The sequence below is a fragment of the Coregonus clupeaformis genome, unplaced genomic scaffold (assembly GCF_020615455.1).
Source record: "Coregonus clupeaformis isolate EN_2021a unplaced genomic scaffold, ASM2061545v1 scaf1943, whole genome shotgun sequence".
In the NCBI taxonomy this organism is placed as follows: domain Eukaryota; kingdom Metazoa; phylum Chordata; class Actinopteri; order Salmoniformes; family Salmonidae; genus Coregonus; species Coregonus clupeaformis.
Window position 1 is genome coordinate 4,199 of NW_025535397.1, and position 27,131 is coordinate 31,329.

General features: G+C 42.4%; 1 protein-coding gene across 1 annotated transcript; it reads left to right on the forward strand.

The window, feature by feature from the left end:
- Window positions 1-27,131, forward strand: LOC123487974 (mucin-5B-like; the record flags this gene model as incomplete). Its single annotated transcript, XM_045218983.1, is given in 52 exon segments — window positions 1-247; window positions 392-507; window positions 960-1,050; window positions 1,144-1,250; window positions 1,380-1,593; window positions 1,695-1,820; window positions 2,143-2,260; window positions 2,407-2,545; window positions 2,745-2,855; window positions 3,144-3,164; window positions 3,166-3,214; window positions 3,336-3,473; window positions 3,574-3,738; window positions 3,848-3,942; window positions 4,043-4,169; window positions 4,567-4,706; window positions 4,708-4,753; window positions 4,756-4,819; window positions 4,978-5,019; window positions 5,362-5,473; window positions 5,696-5,847; window positions 5,965-6,103; window positions 6,188-6,298; window positions 6,440-6,619; window positions 6,739-6,978; window positions 7,109-7,265; window positions 7,493-7,621; window positions 7,812-7,959; window positions 8,263-8,306; window positions 8,401-8,661; window positions 9,317-9,356; window positions 9,358-9,413; window positions 9,416-9,507; window positions 20,716-21,022; window positions 21,139-21,344; window positions 21,787-21,958; window positions 22,059-22,306; window positions 22,513-22,696; window positions 22,856-23,057; window positions 23,274-23,446; window positions 23,591-23,660; window positions 23,762-23,883; window positions 24,071-24,102; window positions 24,472-24,640; window positions 24,808-24,912; window positions 25,065-25,105; window positions 25,316-25,438; window positions 25,567-25,665; window positions 25,761-25,889; window positions 26,102-26,141; window positions 26,348-26,471; window positions 26,674-27,131. Coding segments are annotated over 52 exon segments (6,777 nt in total), but the record flags the coding sequence as incomplete, so codon positions are not given.

Sequence of the window (27,131 nt, forward strand, 5' to 3'; positions counted from 1 at the left end):
GGAGTGAATGCCTCACACAATGACCAGGTCTGCAGCACATGGGGTAACTACCATTTCAAGACCTTCGGACGGGACTTTTTCCAGCTCCCCTCCACCTGCAACCATGTTGTTACCTCACTGTGTAAAAGCAGCTATGAGGCTTTCAACATCCAGATGAGGCGGCAGGTGGTGGACAACCAGCCCACCATTAGCAAGATCACCATGAAAGTGGATGGTGTAGTGGTGGAGCTATCCAAGGGGTGTTGTTGTGGTCAATGGACAGATGTGAGTTTCCCTGTCATTTGACTGATACACCATTCTGCAAGCACCTCTCTTGAGGATTTCATTTTACATTCTGGAATTTAATACAAATGTATAGGATGACCTTTAAGCATCTTCTTCCTCCCTGAAGGGGTGACCCTGCCATTCAGCTTGTCTGGTGTCAGCATCGTGAAGACTACATCCAATGTGAAGGTCATAGCCAAACTGGGGCTGGTTGCCGTTTGGAACAAGGATGACTCCCTAATGGTAAAATACCTGCTTTTCTAATACTTAATAATGTTACATTTTTCTTTAGATTAAAAGCATATTCTTTGTCATCAATGGCAATGATCAGCAGTTGATCGGGAGTGAGAGACACCTATTTTTGGCTGCACCTTGTCTCATGTTGGTTGAAGCACTGTCTACTCACCTCCTGATATGTTAACATTGAAAGGCAGAATTACTTGAAGAACGAGGATGAATTAAACAGGATCTGTGAAGATCTATAGGCTATACACACACAGGCTCATACTCCAATGTTTATTTGATGAAGTGTTTGCAAATATTTGTAGATTTGAATGAGATTTTCACTCCCTAATACAAAGACCAATAAAAAGAAAGGTTATAAACATGGAGGATAGCCAAGACTGAACATGTGAATGGCGCTGAATAGGATGAGATTTTTTTTACTAAACACATTACATCTGGACATTCTACAGATTGAAATGAACGAGAAGTACAGAAACCAGACCTGCGGACTCTGTGGTGACTTCAATGAAGTCCAAACATATAATGAGTTCATCATCAATGGTAAAAAGAAATCTGAAATTGCCCAAACTATTGAAATGTAACTACATTACATACTGTAGGTGGAACTAATTGTCAATGTTTGTGTTGTTGCAGGTGGGGAACTCTCTAGCTCTGACTATGGAAACCTCTGGAAATTGGATGGCCCTCTGGAAGTCTGTGAGGAGCCTATGCTAACTTCTGCAGAGAGTTGTGGAGATGAGGTATGCATTTCAAACAACAGAAGAAGAATACTAAACAATGTTAATAGAAGTTAGAAATGGCAATCAATCCATGTGATCCAACAAATGTTTTCTATATGGTAACCTTTTGTGGTTTGTCTCCATCTGTAGGAATTTTGTCAGCAGCTGTTCTCCAATGCAGCTTTCAGTAGCTGCACAAATTATTTGGACATGGACTCCTTTGTCGAGACCTGCCTGGCTGACCTGTGCCACTGTGATAACAGCACCAACTCCTTCTGCCTGTGCAACACCATCTCAGAGTACTCCCGTCAGTGTGTTCACGCAGGGGGGAAGCCACAGCAATGGAGGACTAAACAGTTCTGCTGTAAGCATGCAGATACTCTTCAACATGCCCCCCAACCACCAAATGATCAGGTTCACAATCTCTGTTAAAGAAACAGTTCATCACAATGTTTCTTTTCTCAGATAAGACATGCCCCTACAACATGGAGTACCAGGAGTGTGGAAGCCCCTGTGTTGACACCTGCTCCAACCCAGAGGCCAGCCAGTTGTGTGAAGACCACTGTACAGACGGCTGTTTCTGTCCTCTAGGTACCACATAGGTTCAACTCTGGTGTATAAGTTAACCTTAAGCACATCATGAAAACATCACACCTTTACCCATTATGCCTTTTATATCAATGTGTGCAAAGTATCTGAATAATGTGACAAAGAAAGGAGTAAATATTGGATTTTTCTCAGTTGCTTCCTGGAGTCAATGCAGTTCTCTGTGTAAAGTACACATTAGAATAACACTCCTTACTGAATGCAGTTTTAGCAATCTCTTAAACAGTGAAAATGAATAATTTTCTGTTAGGAACTAAAATCTTTCTTAATGTTGTATTAAAATTCTGCCGGATCTCTCACCAAATAGGTACTGTATTCGATGATGTCAGCAACAGTGGCTGTATTCCAGTGAGCGAATGCCTTTGTGTCCACAATGGACAAGTATACAAATCTGGAGAATCTTATACCAGCAACTGTAAAGAATGGTAGGCCAAGTACATCATCTGATTTAAACATGACGTATCCCATACCTCATGTTCATGAATCATGCCAAACTCTACAGTGTGATTATCAAAACGAAATACTGTATGAATGCAGTTGTGAAATAAGCCAGTATAAATGTTCCCTTTAGCACCTGTGCTGGTGGTCAGTGGGCCTGTACGGACAAGGACTGTCCTGGGACCTGCTCTGTGGAGGGAGGATCCCACATCAACACCTATGATGGGAAAGCCTACACATTCCATGGGGACTGCTCTTACATTCTGACCAAGGTCAGTTCATGTGGTGCAGTAAAGCAAAGCAATAGAAACTAGTAGAAAATCTTCATAACTTTTCAGTGCAAAGGTGAGGTAAAATTGCTTTTCCTCAAGCCACATGTTGACCTAGACATATGTCCAAAGGGTTCATTCTTTAAGTGAGTCACTCTCATTTCATGTTTATTCTGTCAAACTCATGCTTGTTTTCCTTCAGCAATGCAATGGAACTGAATTCACCGTGCTGGGAGACATTGTGAAGTGTGGGTTGACTGACACTGAGACCTGTATGAGGGCTGTTACCCTAGCCCTCTCCAGCAGATCCACCGTAAGGCAACTCTCCAAATATGTTTCAGAGCAAATAACATAATGACCTGTCAACTCATTTCAAAGCAAAGACACTCTTTAAGATCATTATTCTGGCTTGCAAATAAATGTCCCTCAAACTTTTTGTCTAAACACACAATAACCTTATTTAAAATTGCCCTGATTTGGCAAATATTGCCGGGCTGTTTGCAATCTGTATGGAAATGTTTGAGTCTTCAGCGGAATGTTCAACAAAAATATATGAACAAATTAGAATTGTATCAAATATATGATCTTATCTAATTCACAGGTAATCCGAGTCCAGTCAAGTGGGAAGTGTTTTTGTAAATCAGATTCTTTCTCAGCTCCCACTCTATACAGGTGAGATAATCCATTGTAATACCTAATTAAATTGTTGTGTGGATCAGTGTATAAACCATATCATTTATATTCACTAGATGAAGCCTTAATGGTGTCCCTCTTTTTATTTCATGTATTGCAGCTGAAGTGACCATCTTCAAGCCCTCCTCATTCTACATTGTTATCCAGACAACCCTTGGAGTTCAACTTCAGATCCAGCTTTCACCAGTTATGCAGATCTACATAACTGCCATCTCATCCTACAAAGGAACAACCTGTGGTATGCTTCAGATTCATCCACCAGTTTCATACCTTATTCTTCGGTGTCTCTATTCATAAAAATCGAATAACATCATATGACTTCAATTATTTATCCACAGGCCTTTGCGGAAACTACAATGATGTTCAGGCAGATGAGTTCAGAGTCATCAGTGGATTGGTGGAGGGCACAGCTGTAGCTTTTGCCAACACGTGGAAGACCATGGCCAGCTGCCCTGATGTCAAGAGTAGCTTTGAAAACCCCTGCAGTTTGAGCATTGAAAATGGTACATATTTATTAAACCTACAGATGAATCACTTGTTGAATGATTATAACAAAGTTATATAAGAAAGAATATGCTGATGTTGAACAAATTATGATTGTCTTTTTCACAGAGAAATATGCCCAGCACTGGTGTTCCATGTTATCAGATCCTAAAGGAGTGTTCTCCCCTTGCCATTCTGAAATAAGACCTGATGCCTACAAAACCGTAAGTTAGTTAAGAAGGATACAATCACAAAGTAAAACTATTAAAGTCTTATGTGATGAGGTTATAGTCCTGACACACTTTGACTATTTTTTTCCAACAGAACTGCATGTATGACAGCTGTAACTGTGAGAAGAGTGAGGACTGCATGTGTGCTGCCGTGTCCTCTTATGTCCATGCTTGTGCTGCCGAGGGCATCCAGCTCAGCGGCTGGAGAGACACTATCTGCAGTAAGTAGACAGCATGGCACCATGGAGACCTCTTGCAATGTGTGGTCCTCTGTAGCTCAGCTGGTAGAGCACGGCGCTTGTAACGCCAAGGTAGTGGGTTCGATCCCCGGGACCACCCATACACAAACAAACAAACAAAAAAATGTATGCACGCATGACTGTAAGTCGCTTTGGATAAAAGCGTCTGCTAAATGGCATATTATTATTATTATTATTATTATGTTATTATCATAAGTGCTGCAAATCAATTAGAATGTAATGATTTTATTGACACAACAACCGTAGGGTTGAGTTACTAAATACAAATAACCGGAAGAAATAACTCCACAAATACAAAGATATAAGCAAACAAAAAATAGTATTGCTAATACTACTCATATCTAATGACTTTTCTCAGATAAATTCGCCACCTGCCCCAGTCAAACAGTTTATACCTACAACATGACCAGCTGTGGACGCACCTGCCGCTCCCTGAGTATGACAGACCGATCTTGCCAGGTGGAGTTTGTTCCGGTGGACGGCTGTGGCTGTGCAGAGGGGCACATACATGGACGAGGCTGGCCAGTGTGTTGCCCCCACCAACTGTCCTGCTATGACAAGGGCTCAGTGGTCCCTGCAGGAGAGGCTATCAGCAGAGACGGTGCCACCTGGTAAACACCTCCCTCATACATATAAAGCTAGGCGACCAAAATAAATACAAGTACTAGTGAAACTTGATGGATATATTCAAAACTGTGTCGTAATGATATTTGCTGTTAATTTGATTATCTAACTAACTATAACTATTAATACTGTAACTACGTTACAGCACTTGTAGGCAAGGGACACTGAGTTGCACTGGGGGAGCAAGACTATTTAGTAAGTTTGATGTTCTTTGCTTCCAATTTAGTAGCTATTTCTAAAATAAATGTGTCGATATTTGTATTTGTATTTATTATGGATCCCCATTACTTTTCCTGGGGTCCAGCAAAATCAAGGCAGTTATACATTTTAAAAACATAATATGATTTAACTCTTTACATGCATCCTTCACAAAACAGGTACATTTGAAATGAACCAAGAGGATTCAAGCAATTCATGTAAGACAATGTGATTAATGATGATGAATGTGGATATTTCTGGATATATTACAATTATATTCTGCTTGTTTGAGAATTGAAAATAGTTTTTTAAAACTTGTATTGTTATTCCATATATCCCCAGTATGCACACAGCCTATGGTTTTCTTCAACTGCTCAACTGCACCTCCAGGAGCTTCAGGGTCAGAGTGTCAGAAGAGCTGCAAAACTCTGGACATGACCTGTGTGAGTCCCTCATTAACTCTAAATGGGATTGTCACACACTGTCACTATTATACCGAGTTTTGTGTTGACTGAACAAAAACATTTGAGAATCTCAATTATGTCAAATACCCCCCCCCCACCAACCCCCCCACCCCTCCTACCCCTCCCCCCGTGCACAAAAACATAGTCCACATTCCTTTAATTTGCCATGACTTATGTGTGTATTTTGTTAAATCACTTTAGATCAGCACAGAGTGCACATCAGGTTGTATGTGCCCCACCGGACTGGTGTCTGATGGGAACGGAGACTGCATCAAGGAGGAACTTTGTCCTTGTTCTCACAATGGAGCTACTTACCAAGCTGGAGAGACCGTTAAGGTTGACTGCAATACATGGTATGCCTGTTTTGTGTCTTACATCTCAGGGGGGAGAAAACATAAAGAACATAGACTTACAAATCATGAAAAAACTGACCGGCAATTTTTGTGACATTATGTGTGTGTTGTTCACAGTACTTGCAAGGACAGACAATGGCAGTGTACCACACATCTTTGTGATGGAGTTTGTGCAATCTACGGAGAGGGTCACTATATCACCTTTGATGAGAAAAGGTTCAACTTTAATGGAAACTGTGAATACACTCTCATTCAGGTTTGTGTCTCTATTTGGTAGAATTTTATCAGCATTGAAAAGTGTGAATTTGAACAATATTAAGAATATTTTCCTTTCGCACAGGACTACTGTGGCAATACTAATGGCAGTGGCAGCTTCAGAGTCCTCACTGAGAACGTTCCTTGTGGAACTAAAGGCACCACCTGCTCCAAGACCATCAAACTCTTCCTGGGGGTAATGAGCAACTTGACTTCCACACAATACTGTACATTCCATCCCTCGTGTAAAGCACAATCAACAAATGATCAACCAAACATCAAGTTGAGATCCGATTTCAGACCAAGTTATGTATGAAAACATATTTCTCTATTTCAGACCAGTGAGCTCATATTGGCAGATGGGACTGCTCAAGTTGTCAGGAGTACTCCAGAAGAGCAGTTTCCTAAACAGATCAGTCTTCTGGGGAATTATCTGGTCATTGAAGTCAAAAGTGGTCTAATCCTCATGTGGGACAAGAAGACCAGTCTGTCTATCAAGCTTAGCCCACAATACCAGGTATATTAAGATACTCTGATGAAGAACTGAATTCAGTATTCAGTCAAAACTGATATTACCAAGACTTTTGTAGAACCCTGCCAAGTCAATCATTTAAATTCATGATCTCTTTTCTTCAGGGGCAAGTGTGTGGTCTGTGTGGAAACTATGATGGCAACGCAAACAATGACTTCACAACTAGAGCCCAGGCGACTGTTGTTGATCCGGTGGAATTTGGAAACACCTGGAAAGTTTCATCAAGCTGCCCAAGTGTATCCGCTGTAGTGCATCCATGTACCTCCAACCCGTACAGAGCGTCTTGGGCCCAGAAACAGTGCAGCATCATTAACAGTGATGTCTTCGCAGCCTGCCAGAACCAGGTATGGATATATTCAATTAGGATATATTTCTAGTAAGATATGTGGATTTGTCTTTTGTGGACAAAGAAATGTACTTCACCATGTACCATGAACTACTGTATATCTTACAACACATTGCTGTGCTTTTAAGGTGGACCCCTCTCCTTACTACGATGCTTGTGTGAGAGACTCATGTGCTTGTGACAGTGGTGGAGACTGTGAGTGCTTCTGTACCGCAGTGGCAGCTTATGCAAAGGCCTGCAATGAAGCTGGAGCATGCGTAGCCTGGAGAAGCCCCCGAATTTGCCGTAAGTTTCTTCACAATCAACAGTGAAGTCTGAGCTGAGTAAAATCAAGAAGGTTGAACTGAATTTTTTTGGGTTCTGGTTCAACTACATTAAGGCGCTTGTCAATTCAGTACTGGACCAGGTTGACACATTATCATATAGGACAGTTGATCATGGAAAGGTATCATTATTCTAGTTCAAATAATGAAAACGTTTTTTGTCCACCATATTTTGTCCTCCACATACAGCACTGTTCTGTGATTACTACAACCCCCCTGGAGAATGTGAGTGGCACTACAAGGCATGTGGAGCTCAGTGTATGAAGACCTGCAGAAACCCTTCCGGAAACTGTTCTAGTTTAATTCCAGCATTGGAAGGTAGGGATATGACTCATATTTTGTCTCATTTTGGGTATGATTTCTGAATAACAATTTAAATTGGATCTGACCCCGACAATGGTTATAAAACAACATGTCTGAGCAGCCTCAGGATACATTTACAGTGACTCCTGTTATCCTTAACAAGACTTGACCTTTTGTAACCTCTTGGCTATTGTGCTTATTACAGGCTGCTATCCTAACTGTCCTGCGGCACAACCTTACTTCAATGAGGAGACAATGAAGTGTGTGGAGAGGGAACAATGTGGCTGCTATGACTATGAAGGAAACCAGTACACCAATGGACAGAATGTTCCGGCACAAAACTGTGAAACATGGTATGTTTAAATCATTCAATTCACAGTACCTGTGCTATTTCAGAGCATATTCTGAATGTTCCAACTGTGAAAGTACTATGTATTCCGTGTTATATTAATTCTGGGGAAGAGGGTAGGGGATTGGCAAAGACTGAAGGGTCATGCTAGTTTTTCCATAGTGATGCCAATAATGGCTGTATGACAATCTGAAAACTTGCCCTGCTCCCATGGATTTCCAACATACTTTATTACCAAGTCCTGACTAGTCTTAGCTCTTTACTAATATTTTTAATTAAATTTAAATTGATTTTTCTTCTTTCAAAGCACCTGCACAATGACTGGAGTGAGCTGTAGTTATAATGTAAATGGTAAGGATGACATCCCCAAATTAAAGTAAAATATTTAGCAATGACCAAAGCAACATTGATTGAATCTAATTGTAAAATATTTTTTCCCCTGTAGATTGTACATGCTTGCATAATGGTAAACAACACCAATATGGAGAAACCATCTACAATACAACAGATGGGATTAGTAACTGCATAGTTGCTGTTTGTGCCGCGAATGGAACCATTACCAGGAACATTTACCCTTGTCAAGTGATCACAACTCCAGTACCAACCACAACATCCCCTCTGACCACAACAACTGTCCATGCAACTACAACACAGGCCTCTACAACAACACTAAAGCCCACAACTGTCTTCCATTTCTCAACACCTGGTAAGCAGAGAAACTCTAAAATGATTAAAGTACAATTTTTTTTTTGCTAAGTACCATACTGATAAATGGCAATCTTGATAACAATTAATAGCAATTTATATGTAAAAGTTGGACCCAAGAACGGACCCAAGAACAATTATACCCAAACCCGACGACAAGCAAACCTAGAACCATACCCTATAGGGTCCGGGTCTAGACCAGACCCGATAGGACCCGAGTGTCAGAAAAATAATGTTTATCAGCCAAGTTTCTTCACTGGTTAACATATAGGACTTTATATTTTGCCTTCTATAAGTCAGTATATTAACCTTATTTGCAAAAATTAAATATGCTATAGGCTATGCAGAGCTTTGATTGGGTCTTTCGGGTCCACTCGGGTTCATCAGCTGTACTTACATAGACCCAAGGGCTGATGACAATCGAAACAGCAATCAACCCAGACCCGAGAAAAGTTAGCCCTTTGGACCAAGACCCGCTCGGGTCACGGGTGGGTCTCGAGTATTGGTTTGGGTGGGCCCGTGAAGACCTGTAGGTGTTAATGATACGTTTAATTCATATTAACGATATGTATGAGTATTGTAAATACGAGCTATTTGGTAAATGAAAATGTAAATTTTCTGGCCTAGTTAACTGAAGATATATTTTTCAAAAACAGAACCTACATCTACTTCAACTAATTGGAATCATCAATATTGGCACCACAACTACATCATTAAATCCTACAACTACAACATCAGGAGCAAGTACAGTCACAATCCGAAACCGACAACTGTAACTACAACAACTATGGTACCCTCAACAAGTGGACAAGTAGCTACATCGACCACAGCTGAAATTTCAACAAAGGAAGAAGACCACAACTGAGACCATTACATCTACAAAGCAAAGTAGTCCACCGGCCCAACAACCACTTCCACCACTGTAATTGTTGAAACCTCTACCTCAACATCACAGCCCACAACAACAGGTGAAGAAACAACAGGGCCAGTTGTCATAACTTCCAAACCCACTACATTAACAACAACTACAATTGCACCCACAACAACTGCAGAGGTAACTACACCTACCACTGGTGGAACAACCACAATTGAAGAAACCACAACTGAGACAATTCCATCTACATCCACAAAGCCACCTAAAGTAGTCACCACCGGCCCAACAACCACTTCCACCACTGTAATAATTGGAACCTCTACCTCAACATCACAGCCCACAACAACAGGTGAAGAAACAACAGGGCCAGTTGTCATAACTTCCAAACCCACTACTTTAACAACAACTACAATTGCACCCACAACAACTGCAGAGGTAACTACACCTACCACTGGTGGAACAACCACAATTGAAGAAACCACAACTGAGATAATTCCATCTACATCAACAAAGCCACCTAAAGTAGTCACCACCGGCCCAACAACCACTTCCACCACTGTAATTGTTGAAACCTCTACCTCAACATCACAACCCACAACAACAGGTGAAGAAACAACAGGGCCAGTTGTCATAACATCCAAACCCACTACATTAACAACAACTACAATTGCACCCACAACAACTGCAGAGGTAACTACACCTACCACTGGTGGAACAACAACCATTGAAGAAACCACAACTGAGACAATTCCATCTACATCCACAAAGCCACCTAAAGTAGTCACCACCGGCCCAACAACCACTTCCACCACTGTAATAATTGGAACCTCTACCTCAACATCACAGCCCACAACAACAGGTGAAGAAACAACAGGGCCAGTTGTCATAACTTCCAAACCCACTACATTAACAACAACTACAATTGCACCCACAACAACTGCAGAGGTAACTACACCTACCACTGGTGGAACAACCACAATTGAAGAAACCACAACTGAGACAATTCCATCTACATCCACAAAGCCACCTAAAGTAGTCACCACCGGCCCAACAACCACTTCCACCACTGTAATTGTTGAAACCTCTACCTCAACTTCACAACCCACAACAACAGGTGAAGAAACAACAGGGCCAGTTGTCATAACTTCCAAACCCACTACATTAACAACAACTACAATTGCACCCACAACAACTGCAGAGGTAACTACACCTACCACTGGTGGAAATACAACAATTGAAGAAACCACAACTGAGACAATTCCATCTACATCCACAAAGCCACCTAAAGTAGTCACCACCGGCCCAACAACCACTTCCACCACTGTAATTGTTGAAACCTCTACCTCAACTTCACAAACCACAACAACAGGTGAAGAAACAACAGGGCCAGTTGTCATAACTTCCAAACCCACTACATTAACAACAACTACAATTGCACCCACAACAACTGCAGAGGTAACTACACCTACCACTGGTGGAACTACAACAATTGAAGAAACCACAACTGAGACAATTCCATCTACATCCACAAAGCCACCTAAAGTAGTCACCACCGGCCAAACAACCACTTCCACCACTGTAATTGTTGAAACCTCTACCTCAACATTCAAGCCCACAACAACAGGTGACGAAACAACAGGGCCAGTTGTCATAACATCCAAACCCACTAAATTAACAACAACTACAATTGCACCCACAACAACTGCAGAGGTAACTACACCTACCACTGGTGGAACAACCACAATTGAAGAAACCACAACTGAGACAATTCCATCTACATCCACAAAGCCACCTAAAGTAGTCACCACCGGCCCAACAACCACTTCCACCACTGTAATTGTTGAAACCTCTACCTCAACATCACAGCCCACAACAACAGGTGAAGAAACAACAGGGCCAGTTGTCATAACATCCAAACCCACTACTTTAACAACAACTACAATTGCACCCACAACAACTGCAGAGGTAACTACACCTACCACTGGTGGAACAACAACCATTGAAGAAACCACAACTGAGACAATTCCATCTACTTCAACAAAGCCACCTAAAGTAGTCACCACCGGCCCAACAACCACTTCCACCACTGTAATAATTGGAACCTCTACCTCAACATCACAGCCTACAACAACAGGTGAAGAAACAACAGGGCCAGTTGTCATAACTTCCAAACCCTCTACTTTAACAACAACTACAATTGCACCCATAACAACTGCAGAGGTAACTACACCTACCACTGGTGGAACAACCACAATTGAAGAAACCACAACTGAGACAATTCCATCTACATCAACAAAGCCACCTAAAGTAGTCACCACCGGCCCAACAACCACTTCCACCACTGTAATTGTTGAAACCTCTACCTCAACATCACAACCCACAACAACAGGTGAAGAAACAACAGGGCCAGTTGTCATAACTTCCAAACCCACTACATTAACAACAACTACAATTGCACCCACAACAACTGCAGAGGTAACTACACCTACCACTGGTGGAACAACCACAATTGAAGAAACCACAACTGAGACAATTCCATCTACATCAACAAAGCCACCTAAAGTAGTCACCACCGGCCCAACAACCACTTCCACCACTGTAATTGTTGAAACCTCTACCTCAACATCACAGCCCACAACAACAGGTGAAGAAACAACAGGGCCAGTTGTCATAACTTCCAAACCCACTACATTAACAACAACTACAATTGCACCCACAACAACTACAGAGGTAACTACACCTACCACTGGTGGAACTACAACAATTGAACAAACCACAACTGAGACAATTCCATCTACATCCACAAAGCCACCTAAAGTAGTCACCACTGGCCCAACCTTCACTTCCACCACTGTAATTGTTGAAACCTCTACCTCAACATCACAGCCCACAACAACAGGTGAAGAAACAACAGGGCCAGTTGTCATAACTTCCAAACCCACTACTTTAACAACAACTACAATTGCACCCACAACAACTGCAGAGGTAACTACACCTACCACTGGTGGAACAACAACAATTGAACAAACCACAACTGAGACAATTCCATCTACATCCACAAAGCCACCTAAAGTAGTCACCACTGGCCCAACCTTCACTTCCACCACTGTAATTGTTGAAACCTCTACCTCAACATCACAGCCCACAACAACAGGTGAAGAAACAACAGGGCCAGTTGTCATAACATCCAAACCCACTACTTTAACAACAACTACAATTGCACCCACAACAACTGCAGAGGTAACTACACCTACCACTGGTGGAACAACCACAATTGAAGAAACCACAACTGAGACAATTCCATCTACATCCACAAAGCCACCTAAAGTAGTCACCACCGGCCCAACAACCACTTCCACCACTGTAATTGTTGAAACCTCTACCTCAACATCACAGCCCACAACAACAGGTGTAGAAACAACAGGGCCAGTTGTCATAACATCCAAACCCACTACTTTAACAACAACTACAATTGCACCCACAACAACTGCAGAGGTAACTACACCTACCACAGGTGGAACTACAACAATTGAAGAAACCACAACTGAGACAATTCCATCTACATCCACAAAGCCACCTAAAGTAGTCACCACCGGACCAACAACCACTTCCACCACTGTAATTGTTGAAACCTCTACATCAACATCACAGCCCACAACAACAGGTGAAGAAACAACAGGGCCAGTTGTCATAACTTCCAAACCCATTACTTTAACAACAACTACAATTGCACCCACAACAACTGCAGAGGTAACTACACCTACCACTGTTGGATTAACCACAATTGAAGAAACCACAACTGAGACAATTCCATCTACATCCACAAAGCCACCTAAAGTAGTCACCACCGGCCCAACAACCACTTCCACCACTGTAATTGTTGAAACCTCTACCTCAACATCACAGCCCACAACAACAGGTGTAGAAACAACAGGGCCAGTTGTCATAACATCCAAACCCACTACTTTAACAACAACTACAATTGCACCCACAACAACTGCAGAGGTAACTACACCTACCACTGGTGGAACAACAACCATTGAAGAAACCACAACTGAGACAATTCCATCTACATCCACAAAGCCACCTAAAGTAGTCACCACCGGCCCAACAACCACTTCCACCACTGTAATTGTTGAAACCTCTACCTCAACATCACAGCCCACAACAACAGGTGAAGAAACAACAGGGCCAGTTGTCATAACTTCCAAACCCACTACCTTAACAACAACTACAATTGCACCCACAACAACTACAGAGGTAACTACACCTACCACTGGTGGAACTACAACAATTGAACAAACCACAACTGAGACAATTCCATCTACATCCACAAAGCCACCTAAAGTAGTCACCACTGGCCCAACCTTCACTTCCACCACTGTAATTGTTGAAACCTCTACCTCAACATCACAGCCCACAACAACAGGTGAAGAAACAACAGGGCAAGTTGTCATAACTTCCAAACCCACTACTTTAACAACAACTACAATTGCACCCACAACAACTGCAGAGGTAACTACACCTACCACTGGTGGAACAACCACAATTGAAGAAACCACAACTGAGACAATTCCATCTACATCAACAAAGCCACCTAAAGTAGTCACCACCGGCCCAACAACCAATTCCACCACTGTAATTGTTGAAACCTCTACCTCAACATCACAGCCCACAACAACAGGTGAAGAAACAACAGGGCCAGTTGTCATAACATCCAAACCCACTACTTTAACAACAACTACAATTGCACCCACAACAACTGCAGAGGTAACTACACCTACCACTGTTGGAACAACAACCATTGAAGAAACCACAACTGAGACAATTCCATCTACATCCACAAACCCACCTAAAGTAGTCACCACCGGCCCAACAACCACTTCCACCACTGCAATTGTTGAAACCTCTACCTCAACATCACAGCCCACAACAACAGGTGAAGAAACAACAGGGCCAGTTGTCATAACTTCCAAACCAACTACTTTAACAACAACTACAATTGCACCCACAACAACTGCAGAGGTAACTACACCTACCACTGGTAGAACAACCACAATTGAAGAAACCACAACTGAGACAATTCCATCTACATCAACAAAGCCACCTAAAGTAGTCACCACCGGCCCAACAACCACTTCCACCACTGTAATTGTTGAAACCTCTACCTCAACATCACAGCCCACAACAATAGGTGAAGAAACAACAGGGCCAGTTGTCATAACATCCAAACCCACTACATTAACAACAACTACAATTGCACCCACAACAACTGCAGAGGTAACTACACCTACAACAGGTGGAACTACAACAATTGAACAAACCACAACTGAGACAATTCCATCTACATCCACAAAGCCACCTAAAGTAGTCACCACCGGACCAACAACCACTTCCACCACTGTAATTATTGAAACCTCTACATCAACATCACAACCCACAACAACAGGTGAAGAAACAACAGGGCCAGTTGTCATAACTTCCAAACCCATTACTTTAACAACAACTACAATTGCACCCACAACAACTGCAGAGGTAACTACACCTACCACTGTTGGAACAACCACAATTGAAGAAACCACAACTGAGACAATTCCATCTACATCCACAAAGCCACCTAAAGTAGTCACCACCGGCCCAACAACCACTTCCACCACTGTAATTGTTGAAACCTCTACCTCAACATCACAGCCCACAACAACAGGTGTAGAAACAACAGGGCCAGTTGTCATAACATCCAAACCCACTACTTTAACAACAACTACAATTGCACCCACAACAACTGCAGAGGTAACTACACCTACCACTGGTGGAACAACAACCATTGAAGAAACCACAACTGAGACAATTCCATCTACATCCACAAAGCCACCTAAAGTAGTCACCACCGGCCCAACAACCACTTCCACCACTGTAATTGTTGAAACCTCTACCTCAACATCACAGCCCACAACAACAGGTGAAGAAACAACAGGGCCAGTTGTCATAACTTCCAAACCCTCTACTTTAACAACAACTACAATTGCACCCATAACAACTGCAGAGGTAACTACACCTACCACTGGTGGAACAACCACAATTGAAGAAACCACAACTGAGACTATTCCATCTACATCCACAAAGCCACCTAAAGTAGTCACCACAGGCCCAACAACCACTTCCACCACTGTAATAATTGAAACCTCTACCTCAACATCACAGCCCACAACAACAGGTGTAGAAACAACAGGGCCAGTTGTCATAACATCCAAACCCACTACTTTAACAACAACTACAATTGCACCCACAACAACTGCAGAGGTAACTACACCTACCACTGGTGGAACAACCACAATTGAAGAAACCACAACTGAGACTATTCCATCTACATCCACAAAGCCACCTAAAGTAGTCACCACAGGCCCAACAACCACTTCCACCACTGTAATAATTGAAACCTCTACCTCAACATCACAGCCCACAACAACAGGTGAAGAAACAACAGGGCCAGTTGTCATAACTTCCAAACCCTCTACTTTAACAACAACTACAATTGCACCCATAACAACTGCAGAGGTAACTACACCTACCACTGGTGGAACAACCACCATTGAAGAAACCACAACTGAGACAATTCCATCTACATCAACAAAGCCACCTAAAGTAGTCACCACCGGCCCAACAACCACTTCCACCACTGTAATTGTTGAAACCTCTACCTCAACATCACAGCCCACAACAACAGGTGAAGAAACAACAGGGCCAGTTGTCATAACTTCCAAACCCACTACTTTAACAACAACTACAATTGCACCCACAACAACTGCAGAGGTAACTACACCTACCACTGGTGGAACAACCACCATTGAAGAAACCACAACTGAGACAATTCCATCTACATCCACAAAGCCACCTAAAGTAGTCACCACCGGCCCAACAACCACTTCCACCACTGTAATTGTTGAAACCTCTACCTCAACATCACAGCCCACAACAACAGGTGAAGAAACAACAGGGCCAGTTGTCATAACTTCCAAACCCACTACTTTAACAACAACTACAATTGCACCCACAACAACTGCAGAGGTAACTACACCTACCACTGGTGGAACAACCACAATTGAAGAAACCACAACTGAGACAATTCCATCTACATCCACAAAGCCACCTAAAGTAGTCACCACAGGCCCAACAACCACTTCCACCACTGTAATAGTTGAAACCTCTACCTCAACATCACAGCCCACAACAACAGGTGTAGAAACAACAGGGCCAGTTGTCATAACATCCAAACCCACTACTTTAACAACAACTACAATTGCACCCACAACAACTGCAGAGGTAACTACACCTACCACTGGTGGAACAACCACAATTGAAGAAACCACAACTGAGACAATTCCATCTACATCCACAAAGCCACCTAAAGTAGTCACCACAGGCCCAACAACCACTTCCACCACTGTAATAATTGAAACCTCTACCTCAACATCACAGCCCACAACAACAGGTGTAGAAACAACAGGGCCAGTTGTCATAACATCCAAACCCACTACATTAACAACAACTACAATTGCACCCACAACAACTGCAGAGGTAACTACACCTACCACTGGTGGAACAACCAGCATTGAAGAAACCACAACTGAGACAATTCCATCTACATCCACAAAGCCACCTAAAGTAGTCACCACCGGCCCAACAACCACTTCCACCACTGTAATTGTTGAAACCTCTACCTCAACATCACAGCCCACAACAACAGGTGAAGAAACAACAGGGCCAGTTGTCATAACTTCCAAACCCACTACATTAACAACAACTACAATTGCACCGACAACAACTGGAGAGGTAACTACACCTACCACTGGTGGAACAACCACCATTGAAGAAACCACAACTGAGACAATTCCATCTACATCAACAAAGCCACCTAAAGTAGTCACCACCGGCCCAACAACCACTTCCACCACTGTAATTGTTGAAACCTCTACCTCAACATCACAGCCCACAACAACAGGTGAAGAAACAACAGGGCCAGTTGTCATAACTTCCAAACCCTCTACTTTAACAACAACTACAATTGCACCCACAACAACTGCAGAGGTAACTACACCTACCACTGGTGGAACAACCACCATTGAAGAAACCACAACTGAGACAATTCCATCTACATCCACAAAGCCACCTAAAGTAGTCACCACCGGCCCAACAACCACTTCCACCACTGTAATTGTTGAAACCTCTACCTCAACATCACAGCCCACAACAACAGGTGAAGAAACAACAGGGCCAGTTGTCATAACTTCCAAACCCTCTACTTTAACAACAACTACAATTGCACCCACAACAACTGCAGAGGTAACTACACCTACCACTGGTGGAACAACCACAATTGAAGAAACCACAACTGAGACTATTCCATCTACATCCACAAAGCCACCTAAAGTAGTCACCACAGGCCCAACAACCACTTCCACCACTGTAATAATTGAAACCTCTACCTCAACATCACAGCCCACAACAACAGGTGTAGAAACAACAGGGCCAGTTGTCATAACATCCAAACCCACTACATTAACAACAACTACAATTGCACCCACAACAACTGCAGAGGTAACTACACCTACCACTGGTGGAACAACCACAATTGAAGAAACCACAACTGAGACTATTCCATCTACATCCACAAAGCCACCTAAAGTAGTCACCACAGGCCCAACAACCACTTCCACCACTGTAATAATTGAAACCTCTACCTCAACATCACAGCCCACAACAACAGGTGTAGAAACAACAGGGCCAGTTGTCATAACATCCAAACCCACTACATTAACAACAACTACAATTGCACCCACAACAACTGCAGAGGTAACTACACCTACCACTGGTGGAACAACCAGCATTGAAGAAACCACAACTGAGACAATTCCATCTACATCCACAAAGCCACCTAAAGTAGTCACCACCGGCCCAACAACCACTTCCACCACTGTAATTGTTGAAACCTCTACCTCAACATCACAGCCCACAACAACAGGTGTAGAAACAACAGGGCCAGTTGTCATAACATCCAAACCCACTACATTAACAACAACTACAATTGCACCCACAACAACTGCAGAGGTAACTACACCTACCACTGGTGGAACAACCACAATTGAAGAAACCACAACTGAGACTATTCCATCTACATCCACAAAGCCACCTAAAGTAGTCACCACAGGCCCAACAACCACTTCCACCACTGTAATTGTTGAAACCTCTACCTCAACATCACAGCCCACAACAACAGGTGAAGAAACAACAGGGCCAGTTGTCATAACTTCCAAACCCTCTACTTTAACAACAACTACAATTGCACCCATAACAACTGCAGAGGTAACTACACCTACCACTGGTGGAACAACCACCATTGAAGAAACCACAACTGAGACTATTCCATCTACATCCACAAAGCCACCTAAAGTAGTCACCACAGGCCCAACAACCACTTCCACCATTGTAATAATTGAAACCTCTACCTCAACATCACAGCCCACAACAACAGGTGTAGAAACAACAGGGCCAGTTGTCATAACATCCAAACCCACTACATTAACAACAACTACAATTGCACCCACAACAACTGCAGAGGTAACTACACCTACCACTGGTGGAACAACCACCATTGAAGAAACCACAACTGAGACAATTCCATCTACATCCACAAAGCCACCTAAAGTAGTCACCACCGGCCCAACAACCACTTCCACCACTGTAATTGTTGAAACCTCTACCTCAACATCACAGCCCACAACAACAGGTGAAGAAACAACAGGGCCAGTTGTCATAACTTCCAAACCCACTACATTAACAACAACTACAATTGCACCCACAACAACTGCAGAGGTAACTACACCTACCACTGGTGGAACAACCACCATTGAAGAAACCACAACAGAGACAATTCCATCTACATCCACAAAGCCACCTAAAGTAGTCACCACCGGCCCAACAACCACTTCCACCACTGTAATTGTTGAAACCTCTACCTCAACATCACAGCCCACAACAACAGTTGAAGAAACAACAGGGCCAGTTGTCATAACATCCAAACCCACTACATTAACAACAACTACAATTGCACCCACAACAACTGCAGAGGTAACTACACCTACAACAGGTGGAACTACAACAATTGAACAAAGCACAACTGAGACAATTCCATCTACATCCACAAAGCCACCTAAAGTAGTCACCACCGGCCCAACAACCACTTCCACCACTGTAATTGTTGAAACCTCTACCTCAACATCACAGCCCACAACAACAGGTGAAGAAACAACAGGGCCAGTTGTCATAACTTCCAAACCCTCTACTTTAATAACAACTACAATTGCACCCATAACAACTGCAGAGGTAACTACACCTACCACTGGTGGAACAACCACAATTGAAGAAACCACAACTGAGACAATTCCATCTACATCAACAAAGCCACCTAAAGTAGTCACCACCGGCCCAACAACCACTTCCACCACTGTAATTATTGAAACCTCTACCTCAACATCACAACCCACAACAACAGGTGTAGAAACAACAGGGCCAGTTGTCATAACTTCCAAACCCACTACTTTAACAACAACTAAAATTGCACCCACAACAACTGCAGAGGTAACTACACCTACCACTGGTGGAACAACCACAATTGAAGAAACCACAACTGAGACAATTCCATCTACATCCACAAAGCCACCTAAAGTAGTCACCACCGGCCCAACAACCACTTCCACCACTGTAATTGTTGAAACCTCTACCTCAACATCACAGCCCACAACAACAGGTGAAGAAACAACAGGGCCAGTTGTCATAACATCCAAACCTACTACTTTAACAACAACTACAATTTCACCCACAACAACTGCAGAGGTAACTACACCTACCACTGGTGGAACAACCACCATTGAAGAAACCACAACTGAGACAATTCCATCTACATCAACAAAGCCACCTAAAGTAGTCACCACCGGCCCAACAACCACTTCCACCACTGTAATTGTTGAAACCTCTACCTCAACATCACAGCCCACAACAACAGGTGAAGAAACAACAGGGCCAGTTGTCATAACATCCAAACACACTACTTTAACAACAACTACAATTGCACCCACAACAACTGCAGAGGTAACTACACCTACCACTGGTGGAACAACCACAATTGAAGAAACCACAACTGAGACTATTCCATCTACATCCACAAAGCCACCTAAAGTAGTCACCACTGGCTCAATTACATATTCTACAACAGCTATCATTGTGACTTCACCTTCAACATCACTGACTTCAACTTCAACATCACAGCCTTCAACAACAAGTACAGAAACAACAGAGCCAGTTGTCATCACAGGCATTTTAGAAACAACAAGAAATCCTTCAACTTCACCACAAGTGATTATTACACCTACATCAACAGTAGTCACCACCAGCCAGTGCATTTGCAATGTTAATGGGACACAGTATCTACCAGGTAATATGTTATAAATGTTATTCAGACAATCAAAATAAATGACATTTCACTAATCTTTTAATGAACTTTCATTTGCAAACTGAAATGTTCTAACGCTTGCCTTTCTCAACAATCAGGGAACCTAGTGTATAATGTGACCGATGGTTCAGGGTGGTGCTTCACCGCTTACTGCAAAGCAACGTGCCAAGTTGAAGTGGAATCAAATCCATGTCCTTCCTCTACACCCTCCACTGTATCCCCCACAACGTCAGAAGAGACCATGACCACACCACCAACAACTCAATCCACCCCAGACTGCACTAGCATTCAGCCACCAAGAAAGGTAATTTTTCCCTAAAAATCGATTTTTTTGTTGTTGGTAATAATACAATGGGTGAATGGGTATATAGCTCTTGTTGGTGTAAAGCTTGAGACATGGATTGTGTATGTGTACATTCAGAGGTTGAATGTCGCAAGACAAAACATTGAAGTGCATTTGAACGGGGTATGGTAGTAGGTGCCAGGCACAACAGTTGGTGTCAAGAACTGCAACGCTGCTGGGTTTTTCACGCTAAACCGTTTCCTGTATGTATCAAGAATGGTCCACCACCCAAAGGACATCCAGCCAGCTTGACACAACTGTGGGTAGCACTGTAGTCAAAATGGGCCAGCATCCCTGTGGAAAGCGTTCCACACCTTGTAGAGTCCAAGCCCCGACGTAGAGTATGTTCTACCCTCTGTGTGCATGTTTAAGTAATTGCTTTCCCTTATCAAATCAATGGCAGAATGGAGAATCTTGGCAGCTGAATAGCTGTACCACAGCAATTTGCCAGGATGGCATTGTTGTCCAGCTACCAGTAAAATGCAAGCCAGTGGAGCCACTACAGTGTGAGAATGGCCGTCCACCTGTCAAGGTCTATGATTCAGCTGGATGCTGCTTCACATATGAATGTGAATGTAAGTGACAACATACAATCTAAAACCCCAACATTTGAGTTTTCAATGTCCTCTGTCAATAGCTTAGATTATTATCAACTCATATTTTATCATGTTGCAGGTGTATGCAGTGGATGGGGTGGATCTCACTACAAGACATTTGATGGAGTATATTACAATTTCCAGGAGAACTGCTCATACACCTTAATGAAAGAAATCAACTTAAAATACAACCTTACCATTATTGTTGATAACCACTACTGTGGAAACGCTGACAGTGGATTCTGTCCTCAGTCACTTATCATTCATTACAAATCCTATGAAGGGATTCTTACCCAGCAGAGATCTGGTGAAACAACAGAAAATGTGGTAACTATTTTAAAATATAATTCTCATTGCTTTTATTATTTAATATCCATAATTGTTTTATGTATGCTACTGCGTTATCATGCTTTATTGAAATCTCATGACTTTAAATTAAAACCAATAATGGTGTTAACATTGTCATGTTACTGCTTTCAAGATAACACATGACTCAACCATCTAAATGTGTATTCATTTCTACACAAATGCAGGTATATGTCAACAGTAAACGAATCTACCCAGCTTACAGAATGGGTGACATTGCTCTAACAAGTACAGGTGTGGAGGTCATGCTGGAGATCCCTGATCTTAAGGTTCAGGTGTCTTACAAGGGGTCATCATTTAGCATCAACCTTCCTTACTCCCTCTTCCAAAGCAGCACAGAGGGCCAGTGTGGTGAGTATTATTAAAGAGGGTCAATATACATTTCACAGTTTCAAACCTTCAGTAGATGCTCCTATCTAGACCACCCTATAGAAATTTCATACAACAAGGAATCTATGACCTGGCCTTGCTAACTAGGGTTTACCCTACTTAATGTCCATATTTTTCAAGGTACCTGTGATAATTCCCAGAAGAATGACTGCCAGTCACCTAATGGTCAGATACAGGGTTGCTCAGTCACAGCTAGCCAGTGGCTGGTTCGAAACCAGGACTGTCCAACTCCTCCAACAGCACCACCCTCTACCACCCCGGCAACCCCAAGCACGTCCCCTACCCCCTGCAAGACAGCCATTTGTGAAATCATGAACAGCATGTAAGGAACATATCAAACTAATTTTGAAAAAGGGAACAAGCACACAATAGGAATGCCTAAATGATAATTCACTTCCTAATGTGATTTATCAATTGTAATGTACATTATCTGTACTGTTAATTTGCTTGTATTTGCACCTGTTTTTATCATAATACAGGTACCGTATTATTAATTAGCATTTCTTTAAATCACTCTCTATGTTATTTTCTGTCAAAGGGTCTTTGAGGCATGCCATAAAGCGGTTTCTCCTGACGCCTTTGTTCAGGCCTGTAGATCAGATGTCTGCAACAATGCTAATTCTAGATGCTCTAGTCTGGAGGCGTATGCATCTGAATGTGCAAATAAAGGGATCTGCATTGACTGGAGGAAGTCCACCGATGGAGAATGTGGTGAGCTATGAATGCAAGCATAGATGTCATGCCACAAATTAATTGACTAATGTGTAACATCAGCAGATGTCATAAGCAGCTACTGTGTTGTTGTTGTTTTTCTGCTGTTGTTTAGCATAACTGTGACCTATTTTTGTCCTGCAGAGCAAACATGCCCAGACACTAAGGTGTACATGCCATGTGGTCCAGCAGTTGAACCAACATGTAATACCAGGTAATCTTTATTCTGATTGGATGTCATATGAATTTCCTTCATATGAGCCTTCTTTTAAATAAATGATCTCCTGCATAATCCCAAACTATTTTTGTATGCAGATATAATGAGAAGTATTTGAACAATCAAACCCAAATGACCAATAAGACGAAGGAGGGTTGCTTCTGTCCATCTGGAACCGTCTTGTTCAGCACCTACTCTGATACTTGTGTGGTCTCCTGTGGTAAGAATGGGTTATGGGTCATTAGACCTTTCTGTACTTTGAAACCTTGAATTAAGCATGAATCATGGTTTACTGGCTTTATTTGTAATGGAACGGTTAACAAAATGTGTTGATGTGGAGGTGTGAAGAACAAGACCCCAACCATGTGAGACAAAACTTTTAAACACACCCTCTATATATTTTTCAGGCTGCACCGGACCTGATGGCAACCCCAAAATGGTAAGAATTTCCTTCATCTAAATATTCTCCAGATATTAATTCTCACATAGACATATCATGAGATGCATATCACATGAGTCAAGGGAACTCACATACTTAGGATGAATACTTTTCATTGACATTGTAAAGGTCTTGGACTCTTTATTCCTTCCAGTGAACTGACTAGAAGAAAACTTTTAATATCTGAATAACCACCTCCAACCCATTTCGTATCACCTAATGATGGTGCATATGAACTGCCATGGTTAAATCCAGTTCATTGCAGAACAACAACATTTGAGTTACTCATCTGTCTGTTTTGAGTTTTCATAAAGATGGAGTCTTTTCTTTTCATGTGTTGACCTGACATGACCCTGTTTTTCCCTTAAGCCTGGTGATACATGGGAGAGTGTTTGCCAGCAGTGCACCTGTGACAAAGACTCTATGGTTGTCCAGTGCCAGCCTATCACTTGCCCCACACCAGCCATACCCATCTGCAATGAGACTGGATACAGACTGGTGAACAAGACAGAAGGCTGCTGCCAGAAATTTACATGTGGTGAGTGATGGATCAGTGACCCTTCAGTGAATCATTAGAAAGCCAACTCTTACTCACACAGTACTAGACCAATATTATCTGAAGTGTTCTGTAGGGTCATAGGGGGGTTATTTGACCCTCTATCAGCTTGTCTTTTAATCACTTCTCATTGGTTACCTCTGTAACAGAGTGCGATGCACTGCTTTGCCCCAAAATCATGATGGACTGCCAGCCAGGGTGGGAGGCAATTATAAGCACGTCCATCTCAAGCTGCTGTCCAGAGTATACCTGTGGTAAGTCCCCTTGATTTGCTTCATCAGTGGTTTAGTTAGTTCATTGACTTTGTAATTCCCAGGTATCACTGGTTTTGAATTACGTTTGTATTAACTATGACATTAATCACTGGTATCACTGACTGATTTCTTCTCAATGTGTGTCTGTTTAGTTCCTAAGGGTGTATGTGTCTACAATAACATTGAGTACCAGGTAAGAATAAATCGTTTCAAAGAAATTAAATTCAACAAGCTTCTGAAAGATACACACACACAAATAGCTTGAGATAAGCTGTATTGTGTTTGCTGCCCTCATAATTGGTCACATTCTACTATAGAACTGCTCCCTTTGCACTCTGACCCTCCTCCATTCAAACAGTCTGTTATAGTGGATGATAACTTTTGTCTCTCTCCTTCACTCCAGCCTGGTGCTCAAGTTCCTAAAGGAACATGCGAGAATTGCACCTGCAGCTCGATTATGGATCCTAGTACCAAGCTCAACAACATTGTGTGCACAAATATCTCCTGCGACACTACATGTTCACAGGTAGTCATGTCTCTCTTAACAAAGATGAAAAATGCATTTACATATTTATAAAAATACTCTGGAGGCTACCGCATGTTTATAAAATAAGTGAACAATGATTCAATGATGGCTCTCCATCCTTGTCTTAGGGCTTCCAGTATCAGGCCATACCTGGTCAGTGTTGTGGGAAGTGTGTACAGACAAGCTGTGTGGTTAATATGCCAGATAACACCAAACACACTATTCAGGTGAGTATAACAAGAGTGTGTATGAGGATGTATAATCTGTCTGCATGATCTGAAACTCCATCATAATTCTTCATAATCTCTTCCTTGTGCGACAGGTGAACCAAACATGGTCACCACCTGGTGACAAATGTGTGAAGTACACATGTGAGAAAACTGATGGCCAATATATACCAAGGGAGGTGAAGACTGTGTGCCCTGCATTCAGCCCAGAGAACTGTGTCCCAGTGAGTTTATGTCTTATCTCACCTCCATCGTGGGGACAATCAATTTACACTGCAGTTACACTGTTTTCCATTCTCACTCAGAATGTTACTATCATTCCTAGCACTCTAGGGTCATAGCGATAGATGTTTCAGTAACATTTAGAATGGAAGGGAGCTCACATAATGTATACAATCTGCCACTTATAAATCATTTCTCCTATTTTTCACCCCAGGGCACAGAAAAGACAGATGCAAATGGATGCTGCAAGACCTGTAAGTAACACGTCCAGCCAAAGCATTCCTAATAACCACCTATCTACTGGTTAATAATAGCATGCTATGTCACCTAAACAATAAAATAAGACCAACAGGAAACATTGTGCCTACATGCTGGCCAAAAATGTATATATTGTCTGTTTCTGCTTAAGCTATGTCATAATGTATCAAACAATAACTCTTGATGCATCTTCCCTGACCAGGCACAGAACGCAGCAATGTCTGTGAGATGAAGTACACCACCACTAGCATCGTCATCAGTGGCTGTGCGACCGCTGAGCCTGTGGAGATCAATTCCTGCTCAGGAAACTGTGGAACCTCTTCCATGTAAGTACTACAGATGCTGAATGCAGCACTAGTCAATGTCATGCAGGCCCCAGTCAGTGATCACTTATTCACCACATATTGTGCCCTTTTTGAACTAGGAGCTTATTTGACTTATTTACTGCTCCTGTGCTCATCTTGTCAAGACAACCCAGGAAATTCAAGCCCTCTTTTCAACTTGTCTTGTGTTTATGTGAATGTGCAGGTACTCAGCAGAGGCCAACACCATGATGCACTACTGCTCCTGCTGCCAAGAGGCGACCACTAGCCAGAAAGAGGTGGAGCTGATCTGCCCTGATGGGTCAAAGGTCAAGCACTCCTACATCCACGTTGAGTCGTGCGGATGTCACGTCACAGACTGTGATGCAGGCACGACCGCCGCCCCTGGGATGACCAGACAGCGCAGGAGAAGGCGCTAAACGTCTAGGGAGACAACATGCACACTGATATCAGAATTATCCTCATGACATCGAATGTTTTAGTCCAAATTTGTTTTCTTGTTAACTTTTATTTAAATCTGTCATGCCAGTGTATTTCTACAATCGGCAGCACTTAATATTATGTTCTTATACCTTCATTGTAGAATGAATGTATTTTCTATGATAAATGTAGTGGAGAATCTCTTTTCTTATTTGTAGTGATTAATAAACAACAGCAACATCA